This window comes from Branchiostoma floridae, chromosome 8 (genome assembly GCF_000003815.2).
Source record: "Branchiostoma floridae strain S238N-H82 chromosome 8, Bfl_VNyyK, whole genome shotgun sequence".
Classification (NCBI taxonomy): domain Eukaryota; kingdom Metazoa; phylum Chordata; class Leptocardii; order Amphioxiformes; family Branchiostomatidae; genus Branchiostoma; species Branchiostoma floridae.
In genome coordinates this window covers 8,512,026-8,524,289 of record NC_049986.1, presented here as the reverse complement: position 1 = coordinate 8,524,289, position 12,264 = coordinate 8,512,026, and the positions used below count along the sequence as shown (strand labels likewise).

Genomic DNA, 12,264 nt, shown 5'->3' with positions numbered 1-12,264 from the left:
GAAGCCATGTTCCTTCATGGCCTTGGAAATTTCTCACAAAAACTTCATGATTCCATCAAGTTTCTTCTGGATCTCTTTATCCCCCAAATAGATATTGGGGACCAGTGAGAACTCATGTTGGCAGCCATAGCAAAATTTTACAAATCTGACAAATTACAAAATGTTTCAAAACCACCTTGGAAATCAGTCTTGAATCTGTTTTGGAGCGTCCATGACAACAAAATAACCAAAATGGATAAAACCATTTTGATTGTTGCATCATCAATGGGGCCTTATAGATATGTGTGTGTTTCACTCTCATGTAGATGACTTTTTCTCTCTTCTCACCTGCTAACAACAGGATGCCTTGTCTGCTTTTGACTTCCTGGTAGGTGTAAAGCAGGGAATAACACACATAATTCTACATGTATTTCCAACAAGATTCTGCAATTAATCCTCCAAAGTCTAACTGTATAAATCATTCTAAACAGCATGCATATTTCCAATTCTACAAGCAGAATTTGTCAATATTTAGTATCTGAATTGAAACAGAAACAATCAGATGTCTTTGTAATACAGTAAAAGCCAGTTAATTGCACAACAGATTAAGGCACACTTCTGTTAATTGCACGGAATGCCGAAATCTGAAACTGGTGCAGTCCAGCTGGATAATTTTGCATTATTGCACCACCCGGATAATTGCACAAAATAAGCGGGCAAATGGGGTGTGCAATTAAACGGCTTCTACTGTACTGCATATAATTATCATGTTAGAGGTGTCCGCTACGTTGAAAAGTCCTTAAACAGCTGCGTCCGTTATTTCCCAGGATGCCTTGTCTGCGTTTGACTTCCTCGGCGGGGACCAGTCGCCAGACACATCACTAGAGTCCCCCGGGATCAGACCGGGCGCACTGACGGCGCCGCCGCCCGTACCGCCACACCAACAGGAATACACAGGGTGAGAGTTGTGATGTACAAGTGTTCCTAAACCTTACAGTACATGCAGATGCTTTGATCTTAATGTATTGCAGGTAGAAAATGTTAAATTACTCTCAAAGGAGTTGACAACACAGACCTTTCCTCGTTCAGACCCATTTCCTTTACGTCATTTAAGATTGTTCGTCCCAGTGTAATTTTTGGCTTACCCCTGGGACGGGTGCCCTTTGCTGTTTTTGCTGTTCTTTTGTCGGATAGGTGCCAAACATGCCCAACAAATCTCAGTCTTCTTTCCCTGACTGTCTCACTGGCCATAGGTACCTTAGCTCTTCGCATGGTCACGCCAGGAGATGCCTAGGATTGTCCTAAGGCATTTACATTGGAAAGTGTCAAGCTGTTGTGTTATCTCTGTAGTACTTTTCCAGGATTCACAAGCATACATGGCTAATGGCATCACAATAGACTGGTACAATTTTATCTTCAACGGTATGCTGATTTGCTTACAAGATAGCCAGAATTTTGTCAGGTACTGCCACTTACCAGACAACACAGAATGTTCTCAATATGTTAAGTATTACCTTTAGCAGTCTTAGCTCTCAGCAGTGAAAATGTTGGGCTTTAGATTGCTGTAGAGTTAAACACCATACACCTTAGGTTTTAAAAGAGCTGTTTCTGTTTGACGAGAATGCCTAGAAATGTTGTAGTTTTCTTGGAACAGATTCTGGGGTTGTTTGGACAGACACTGAAGGAAATCTTTTATCAATCATCAATTTTATCTGGGCTTGGATTTGAACTTGCAAATACCAATATTAGATATCAAATTGGTCTATCCCTTATCCATGCATGTCAGTTCTACTATTTACTATCCAAATGGCTACATCATTGACCTGTTTTGTTATCAATGGAAGTTATTGTGCAATACCCTGAGGTTAATGAGGAAAATGGATAGTGATAAATATTATTGTAAAAAGAGACTAGTGTTGGCTATATCTATACAGGTTGGTTTGACTTCTTTTTTGTATGCAGAGGAAGAAAAGAAAACACTTTTTTGTAAAATTTGTGGATTCTGTGATTTTAAAAGGAAAGTGGAAAGAATAAAACAATGCTTTGGCCATGAATACTTCTTAGTTTCTTGGTTGAAAGACTATTGGTACCAGATGCTCATGAATAAAGAAAATGGATTTTTTTTTAAAAGAAATTAAGGAAAAACAAGTTTAGATGTTTAAATTAAAACCTGTAAATCAAAGGAGTTTGTAATATTTGTATATGGACATTATACATGACATGGATGGTAGTCAAATTTTAATTGGTTCATCTTCTACAGTTCATTTCACTATGTGCAACTAAGGCCGATAAAAGCAATAAAGCATAACAGATAATTGATCACGCTTGCTGACTTCAACACACCATGTTGTAAATTTTTAAGCCAACAAGAATTGAAAGTTTTCTTACCCTTCAGTTGTGCACTCCAGAAAAAACTGCTGTGAGCTCCTTGCTTCTTCCAGTGTACACATGTACATAGCATTTCCAATTTCCATCCTTAATTGGAGTTTGATGCAAACCAAATAGGTTCTATAAATTCTATTGTATTTTGGTGGCCAACAAGAAGTAAAGATTTTCTTACCCTTCAGTTGTACACTCCAGAAATTATTGCTGTGAGCTCCTTGCTTCTTCCAGTGTAGCATTTCCAATTTCCTTCCTTAGTGGATTTTGATGCAAACCAAATATGTTCTATAACTTCTATTGTATTTTGGTGGCCAACAAGAAGTAAAAATTTTCTTACCCTTCAGTCGTACACTCCAGAAATTATTGCTGTGAGCTCCTTGCTTCTTCCAGTGTACCATTCCCAATTGCTTTCCTAAGTCGAGTTTGATGCAAACTAAATTGGTTCTATTGTATTTCGGTGGCCCTTGACACTAGGTATGGTCTTGAATAGGTAATCAGGCCAAACTATAGCCTGAATCAATATCATCCCCGATTTCTCCCAATAGTGTATTCAGGAGGGGTACTGTTGGTGACATCGGAATCCCCAAGCACTGGGCTTCCCCGTGATTTCATATTAAAGACAGCATGAGGGATTTGGAGTCTGCGTTCTGGCAGTTGGTTGGCCAGTAGATAGTCATCTATTATTAATCTGGCGCTATCAGAGCCCCGCAGTTATAGATCTCACTGGTGTCTTGTGTGAGAAGATTTTGATTTCGAGAAAGGTTGAGGTACCGTAGCTTCTTGGAGTATCCGTCATGGGGGCCTTTCTACAATATGGTGCGTCGAGAAATACTGCTGCAAAATGCAGGAAAAGGTATCCGAGATTCCGTAGCATGTTTTAAATTCTGTACGTATCTCCTTGTATCTACAGTAGTGATATGTCTTGTGTACAAGTGTTGCATACATGTATTTTAAGGTGTGGCTTTGTATTATCATGTAGGAAAGAATTTCTTCATTCATTTCAATGGCTTTCAGTATTTAGAGCAGGCTTCTAGCCAGCATCCGTCCTGCAGCCCTTTGACGGAGTTTTGTTGCTGGGGACTGACAAATATTTTGCCCATTTCGTCCACTGTGCTGGACAAGAGTTGGCATGTAAAGATATTAGATTAACCAAGCTGAGTCTACCAGCAAAATTTGTTGCACAAAATAAAGGAAATTGCATTTCAGAGGGTCTAGATTTCGAAATTTTCCCATTTTATCATGTTAAGTTCAAATAGAAGGCTTTACCAGTAATTAACGTTTGTTGAACCAGTTATTCAAATTTTTAAATTGTTTTCGTTATTTAGCACATCATCGACCATGACCATGGACAACTTCCGCCCGGTAGCGGTTCTAGGAAGGGGACATTTTGGGAAGGTACTGCTAGCCGAGTACAAGAACACAGGGGAGCTCTTCGCCATCAAGGCTCTGAAAAAGGCCGACATTCTGGCGAGAGACGAGGTCGAAAGGTGAGATCCAGGTCCAATATGTCGATTTTTCTTGATGTTGGAAAAGGGTGTGTGTGTGTGCACTGAATATGAAATTTGCCAATATGTCATTATGTGGGGCAGGGTATTGGGTGTAATTTGTTATGCTCAGTGTGTTATGTTTGATGTAATATTTTCTTATGCCAGATGGTTACATTATAATGCCACTGCAGGCACTCCCACAAAAGTGTACATAAATACACTGAATAGCTGCATAGGACATAATTTGTAGTTTCTGCAATAGCATGTGGTTGTGATTGTGCTAGGATGTTAATAGACGGTTTCCAGAATTCAAAATGAAGAGTAGTTTTGAAGAAATTGAAAGGAAATTTATGGTATACTTATAGAAAGCAAGTCAGCCTCATACAAAAGTAGTTAAGAGATAAAAAATATGCAGCAAATGTATGGTATCAAATACATAGAGAGAGAACTTTATTGCACGACAATTGTACATGGTACAATGTATGGCAACGACTACTACACAAAGTACATGTACATAATGGCCAAGTTGAAAAAGCATGCATGTATCCATACTTTTCCTTGCTGTATCATGATTTTGTGCTTTATATATGTAAAAGTAAAGGTATCAGCTCTCAATAGATTTGCTTTTAGAATATTCCTCTTGTGTGAAGTCCAGTTTACTACTGTCATTTTGGACAGAACCCTTGAAATAGTGACTAATTTGTTATTATGGAGAGCTAAAAAAGACTAACACTATATAGTACACCAAGTCAATGGCTTATTGCGCACACTAAGTCACAGCTATCAATTCGTAGAGCTTCTACAGTACAGCCTAAATAAGCAGTCAAACATACATGTACAGGGCTCGAAATACTTTTTTCTGCATAAATGCTCCGGTGCAGGTAACATTGAAAATTACCTGCACCAGACAAATTTTACCTGCACCATTCTGAGTTTAGGAAGTACAGATCATACTATAATTTTTCAGGAACCAATGCTATTTTTTCTTTTATACACTTTAGGTGATAACAGTCAACGCAGCTAATAACAATCCATATACACTGTACATTGTAGGACATTTAATATGTATAAAACCCAGTACATGGACCAGAGCAGGTTGGGTGCAGGTAGACACCAGAAATACCTGCACAGATCCAATTTAACCTGCACTAACCTGCATATGCAGGTGGTATTTCGAGCCCTGATGTAAATATGACTGTACACATCATCTTACTGTTATTCCTATGTCTATGCCCCATAGCTTGATGTGTGAGAAGCGTATTTTCGAGGCAGCCAACTCCATGCGGCACCCGTTCCTGGTGAACCTGTTTGCGTGCTACCAGACGAAGGGCCACGTGTGTTTCGTGATGGAGTACGCCAGCGGAGGCGACCTCATGATGCACATCCACTCCGACGTTTTCTCTGAACCCAGGACCGTGTAAGTCAAGCCGCACATTTCAACAATAACTGACAAACAAGGGAAATTTTTATCAGAGTTTCAGTGATGGTTCTTTGTATACTGTAAATGCAGAAACTTTTGCGATGGTGTGATGTTCGCGGTTTTCGAGGTGGTAGCTTCACCGCTACCACCAGGAACATTTTTCCATGGTAGTAAGAGACTATAGTGCATGGTGCTACCGCAAGCTTAAAACCACCGGGAAAAGTCCCTTTTCCCGCTACCGCAAAATTAAATCCCCGCGAACCTAAATGCATTTACAGTAGCTCAGAGTTCTACCCAGCTTCTGTCCTTTGATGGAATTTTGCTGCTTTGGACAGACAAAATTTTTGCCAAATTCTGTCCTCTATGATGGATGAAGATTGGCATGTAATGTATCAATAACATTGAAACAAGCAGAGTCTACCAGCAGGATTTGCCCCTCAAAATGCAGGAAATAGTGTTTCAGAGGGTCCAGATTTCAAAATTTCGAGGTGGAGCATGCCCCTAGACCCCCACAGGATCGTCGCACCTTTGGCACTCAACAGGATTTCCAATTACATGTAATCTACTTTTATGCACCATAAGGTAGTCTGTCAAAATTCGGCGCTCATGGTGTTGTTGAATTTCCGGACTCAAGATTGTGGTTTTATGTTGCAGGTTCTATGCAGCTTGTGTTGTGCTGGGGTTGCAGTTCTTACATGAACACAACATTGTGTACAGGTGAGTCCAGCAGGGCAAAACTGATTTCCCTCTGATTATTAGTGAAGTTCAGCCTGCACTTTTGTGATAATCTGCTAGGTGGCATCAGTGCATAGTCTGCATCTTTTACCTTGGTTCCATTGCAGAGACTTGAAACTGGACAACCTGTTGCTGGACTCGGAAGGTTTCCTGAAGATTGCCGACTTCGGCCTGTGTAAGGAAGGCATGGCGTATGGGGACAGAACCAGCACGTTCTGCGGGACGCCAGAATTTCTCGCGCCCGAAGTCCTGACGGAAACGTCCTACACGAGAGCGGTAGACTGGTGGGGACTCGGAGTTCTCATCTTTGAGATGTTGGTAGGAGAGGTGGGTAGAATAAACCTTGCTTTTTTTTTTGCTCTCAAGTTACTGTAAACTCATTTATTTTCTTTGTTGAAATTCTATGGTGCATTGGTGGAATAAACTTTGCTTTTTTTGCTTTCAAGTTGCTGCAAATTCATTTATTAGAAATATAATAACTTTATGTTGAAATTCTATGGTGCAGTGGTACCATCATACAAAACACATAGTCCAGGTGTCATCATTTCATAGTTCTGAGTCAACGAAGGAAAAAAAACATCACAAACATTTCTAGATTTATAGTAACACCAGTATAACATGGAAAAGACTATACATGGACCCTGTGATCTTTGTAGTGTCTTAGAAATACAGTTATTATAATTATACTACATCCATATAAAATGTTCTTTTCACAGCATAGTGGCTCAAACAGTAGCAAAATTCTGTTACATTTTAATAAGAAAGACTGTCTATTGTTACATGTAGGGCTGTGTACCTAAATACTTGTACCTGTACTGTACCTAAAAACCAGACCTAAACATCTGTGTACCTGTACCAAAACACCTGTACCTGAAATTTGTTAAGGCACACAGCTCTAGTTGTTTGTTTATTGTTGTTGTTGTTGTTGTTTTTTAGTCACCGTTCCCAGGTGACGATGAGGAGGAAGTGTTTGACAGTATCGTGAATGACGACGTTCGCTACCCCAGGTTCCTGTCCACAGAGGCCATTGCCATCATGAGGCGGGTGAGTTGACAAAATTTGTCATTTATCTGGATTGTATTTTACCACCCTTCAGCATAAAACACCAGCTTTAAGGCATATTCCATCGCAGCAGCCGGTTATCTTAGGCCTAAGAAAAAAAATATTGTGTTTCCTGTTTCCCTACCTACCCTAGAAAAACCTGCCGACCCTAGACTTTTTTGGGGGTGGGCAGTGGTGTCACATAGCCTCCAGTTAGAATTTCTATTCAGCCTGGTTATTGAAGTGAAAACACTGCTTGTCTGTCCTATCTAATGAAGGATAAATGTATGCACAACTTTCAAAGTTCGACATTGAAAGACATTCATGCATTTCAGTTTACTGTGTTCAACTGTATTGTAACATGTCACACTAGAGTTTTGGCCAGCATGAAGAAAATTACATGTACCAGAAAAAAATATCATCCCTTCCCACCGACCCTAATTTTTTCAGGACTGAAACAGGAAACACAGCATTTTTTCCTAGGCTTTAAGCCTAAAATATCTGTAACACCTAACCTTTGCACATCTAACTCAGGTATTTGTTGAAAGCTAGTAAGAATACCCCTACTGTACTTGGTAACTATACATACATAATGTCATAAACACACATATCTCAATTATTTGGCAACAATGCTATGTCTTTGGTCTCTACAGCTTGTATGTTTTTCTAGGTCTCATTTGGCTATGATGATAAGTTGTGATGTTTGTTACTGGGTCTAAACATTGTGCAGTGATTTTTTACTTGCTAAGGAATGGTTGTTTGTTGTGACTTGTGTTGTAGTTACTGAGGAGAAACCCAGAGAGAAGACTGGGGTCCACAGAGAGAGATGCAGAGGATGTCAAGAAACAACCTTTCTTTAGAGTGAGTTGTTGTCACTATTATGTTATTGCTTTTGTATGTTTTTATTTGTTTTTGATTGCTGGTAGTAGTCGTTACTTATAGTGCCTAGTGACACTCAGGTTAGAAAGTTTCTTTGCTGTTTCAGTATCAGGCTATAGTTTTATAGTGTTGGATAGTTAGCCTTTACCTGTTAATGTGACGGAGGCACCTTCCAAGACGTGTGCAGCCCCAATCAAGATTACGTACTAGTAAATGCATTTAAGTTCGCGGGGATTTAATTTCGCGGTAGCGGGAAAATGGACTTTTCGCTGTGTTTTTAATTTCGCGGTAGCACCATGCACTGTAGTCTCTTACTGTTATGGAAAATTTTTGCGGTGGTTTTAAATTCGCGGCGAACATTTCTGCATTTACAGTAGTAGTAGGATTATGGATATTTTTTTGTTTTTGCTGCAGAATACGAATCTAGATATTTTTATTTCTTTTTAGATTGTTGGTATTGACTATGTTGTTGATGTTTCTTTCTGTGTTTGTCTTTAGAATGTGAATTGGGATGACCTCCTGATGAGAAGAGTTAAACCGCCGTTTGTGCCAACAATTGTAAGTCATCATAAACTTTTTGAATTATTATTAAGATGCTGTGTAGATTGTGATGAATGTAGATTAGGTAGGAGGGGTATTTACGACAGGTGTCGCTGTTTTAGCCTTGGACACTTTCAACAGTCTCAAAATTACCTTATTATAGGTATTGTTAATGGTTCAGCATTTTATTGCACATTGTGCTATAATTAGCGAGCTTCTATCAAAAGTGTTCAACATTTCACTTTGCTCACTCAAGAGACAATTTTATAGCCTGGAATGCTCCTCTATACACTTTTCTGCCATATGGTCTGGCACCCAGTCAAAGAGAATTGATAATTATATCCACATTTTGATTGGTATCGAGTCATGATTAATTTGTGGTCCTCTGGAACAATAAGTTCTATGGTGCCTAGAAATGATGATTCATTGACTGGAAAATTAGATTGTTTATCCTATGGACTTTTTTCTTTTTTGAGGTTTTATATGAACAGGCATTTGAAAGTCCAGTTCCCTTCATACTCCTTCCAACAAATATTTGATACCTGAAGTGATTCACCACCTAGATATCTATTCTTCAGGGAAGCAGTCAGAAAAGGGAATTGGAATAGAAGGGATACCAGGCTATTCCAAATTTTTATTCCAAAGTTTCTGGCTACTTCACTCACTCACTCTCTGGTTTAACATCTGTTGTTCCCCATCCTGTGGGGGTTAGATGTGCTTGCACGCTGATGATGAGGGGGCCTGATGGCAGCTCGCCAGCGTCCTCTGTCACTTGGGTTGACACTGCATAGATTGAGGAAGTCGATGTCTTCCTTTATCTTGTCCAACCATCTCTTTCGTGGTCGACCACGAGGGTTCTTTCCCTCTATGCTGATTTACTTGCATCAAGATATTTACTCTCTCTCCCTTTGTTTGTTTGTCCCACCAGAAACATTCAGAAGATGTTAGCAACTTTGACGAGGAGTTTACGACAGAAGAACCGATCCTGACTCCCCCGCGGGAACCACGGCACATCTCCGGAGATGAACAGGAGATGTTTAAAGAGTTCGAGTACATGGCGGACTGGTGCTAACAAGGATGGACCATAGATAAATATCATATACTATGTATAGTTTCTCCTGAAAAACTTTGGCTGATATTATTCTTCAGCTGAAAAATAAGCTTGGGAAGATGGTTGAGGTGATTATTGAAAGGTTTAGTTATCATAATAATCAGCGGGGAATGCTCTTGTTATTATTATTATTACCAGGAAAATACACGTACTACTACAGTGATGTCCGAGCCTGCTTGCTTGCCATGTCACCAATGCCAGGGAGTGATGAAATGATTCTTATTTTACACTACGCAAAGATGGAAACAAAATCAGCATTTTAAAGCTTATGTAAAAGTTGTGGTAGATGCATAACTGTCAATTTTACCATTTCTTACTTACGTAAGTTAGAAGCGAGGAAACATTTAACAAGAGTGCCCAGACTTAGCCCATGTGAAAGTCTCCAAACACAATCATAATACTCTTGCAAAATCTTCAAAAAAAAACTATTTGTTCACAGTTATACTGGTTTTCAAGAGCAAAACCATTATTTGGAGATGCGAATGAAAGTTTGCAAATAGGAGGCTTGGTAATCTAACCCTGATTTTTGGACTTAGCAAGTATTACCAATACTGAAGAAATCGCTGCAAATACGATTGCAAAATTACTGTCAAAGCCATTTTTGCATTTTAACTCAATTTACACTTATAAGATGCTAGCTATTTATGTTACAAAGTTGACATAACTTCAGATATACAGAGCACATTCAGAAATGTTAACGTTTAACCCAACACAGTTGGCTATGAAGTCATTGTATCAATTTTCTATACAAGTGAAGGAAAGATATCCAACCTATTGTACTTCTCCTTGGTGGATTTTTTTTGTAGATAGGAGGAAAATTTTCTATACAAAAATTTCTAGTACATATCTTTACATACATGAAGAATATACAGCACTATTTGTTGATTTAAAGGTCAAGGCAGCAAAATGGGAATAATGCTATGCACTGTGTTGTTGATAGTGCCTTGGCTATCACTTACTGATATGCAAATTTGTGGTGTTTATGAATAACTTGTGCTAAAAATGGCGCCGGAAACATTTATTTATGCAACACTGATGCCCAAGTCATGCTTATATTGAGGGTTTATTCAGTTGATGTTTGGGGGAGGATCATTTTTTTAGGCTACCTTTTAAGAAAAGTGACTTACTGCACAATGAAAGGGAACAAATTTATATCAAGACTTTTTATAGAGGTTATAACAGGGTTTGTTCCTCCCCCAGAACATCAAATGGTCGAACCCCCTTACAAAGAGATGGGAACATGTATTCTAAGAAATGTACTTGTCACAGAAAATGTTTTTAGCTATAACAGAATATAGGGAGCACTTTTTTGAAGGTTATGTCTGTATGTACCATTGTCAGGGTAGGGACCACTGTTACTGCCATTATATCACCCACTAACTGTTGAACAAAATTTTGAATATCAAAATCAGTTTTTTATATGCAAGTAGGTACCCAAGAATAGTGAATTGCATTTGGCTTGTGCTATTCTTGTATATGATGTTCAGTGGTGTATAACAGATATAAGAATTACGCCAGGGGAAAGCAAGTAATAGTATTTGTGACAAATCCTTTGAATCATTAATACGCTTAACTACGCAGAATTTTATTGCTCCTTAACCAATTTATTAAAGCTAAAACCTCAGAAGTAGAAATGCCTTTGCCCCTGAGGCATCGCCAAAAAAATATGTATGTCAGCCACTACCTCCCACAAGTACAAAAGACAAGGGAAATTTTCCTACTGTTTCAAATGCACCGCTTTAAACACACTTCAGAAATAACTTTTCTTTATCACTTATGTATACATCATCATCATGTACTGGGTACATACATGAAAAGAAAGTTTGCATTTACAGTGATTTTGCCATTGTTGTATGACTTGTGTAGTATCACGGGTATGTACTAGAAGACAGTGCCATCGTACTTGACACACATTGTACTTAAAAACTTGTGGAATCATGTGAAGAAAGCACCGCCACAGAAATCTTGTACAGTCTTGTAGCTAATAGCTTGAGCAAGCAATAACTGGCACAAAATGGTGTGATTGCAAGGAACGCTGTAGACAAATATTTGAAATGGTATGAGCACAAGTTATGGAGTTTTAAAAGGGCTGTTCCAGTTTAGGAGGGGTGTGTATGGTGTTTTTCTTTTATTATCACATCTTCTATGCGGAAAGTAAATTCAAAAGTAAGATGTGGACAAAATTTAAACACTCAAAATATCCACCCACCCCTGCCAGATAAAGTGGAACATCCCAACAAGGTGAACATTATTGACTGCAATGCCTTTGCAGTCACTAGGGGGACATGCAGAGCTCCGTCATATAGTGCCAGACTTAGGTACTAAAAAATGTGAGCCAACATTGTACATAGTTTTGTATAGTATGCAATTATAGTACCATGGTACAACTGTGGGTACTTACTTGTACATTTCAAGAGGGAGGTGTTGTCTTGGTCATTGTATTTTTGAAATGGCCAGGGAAGAACTGTTCCTTCTCTTTTATTCTGTGTAGAGATGTCTGGTAGATTGTTGTTTCCGTTTCCCCTCCTCGATGTCTGATGATGTAAGTGTGTATTATTCATGGGAGAAGATTAAAGCAGAAATCAGATACCCAAGGAAGAAGAGTCAATGTTTATGGTTTAGTTGTTTTTTTTTTGTTTTTTCAGTGTGGATATCGATATTGTTCACTCAGATCCTTGTAGTATGTAGTA

At 38.8% G+C, this 12,264-nt stretch overlaps 1 protein-coding gene across 7 annotated transcripts in view; it reads left to right on the top strand.

Annotated features, from left to right (window-relative positions):
* The window catches only part of LOC118420649 (serine/threonine-protein kinase N2-like), a 50,376-nt gene extending 38,208 nt beyond the window's left edge, over positions 1-12,168 (top strand). For 6 of the 7 annotated variants that reach the window (XM_035827522.1, XM_035827520.1, XM_035827521.1 and 3 more), the window contains 9 exons: positions 807-937; positions 3,687-3,848; positions 5,089-5,265; positions 5,923-5,985; positions 6,111-6,330; positions 6,940-7,047; positions 7,825-7,905; positions 8,422-8,481; positions 9,392-12,168. In XM_035827522.1, the coding sequence (XP_035683415.1) occupies positions 807-937; positions 3,687-3,848; positions 5,089-5,265; positions 5,923-5,985; positions 6,111-6,330; positions 6,940-7,047; positions 7,825-7,905; positions 8,422-8,481; positions 9,392-9,535 (1,146 nt within the window). In that variant the 3' untranslated portion in view covers positions 9,536-12,168. Of the gene's footprint in view, positions 1-340; positions 368-806; positions 938-3,686; positions 3,849-5,088; positions 5,266-5,922; positions 5,986-6,110; positions 6,331-6,939; positions 7,048-7,824; positions 7,906-8,421; positions 8,482-9,391 lie in introns of all 7 variants that reach the window. The other variant, XM_035827519.1, reaches the window with a different exon arrangement.
* The last annotated feature ends 96 nt before the right edge of the window (positions 12,169-12,264 follow it).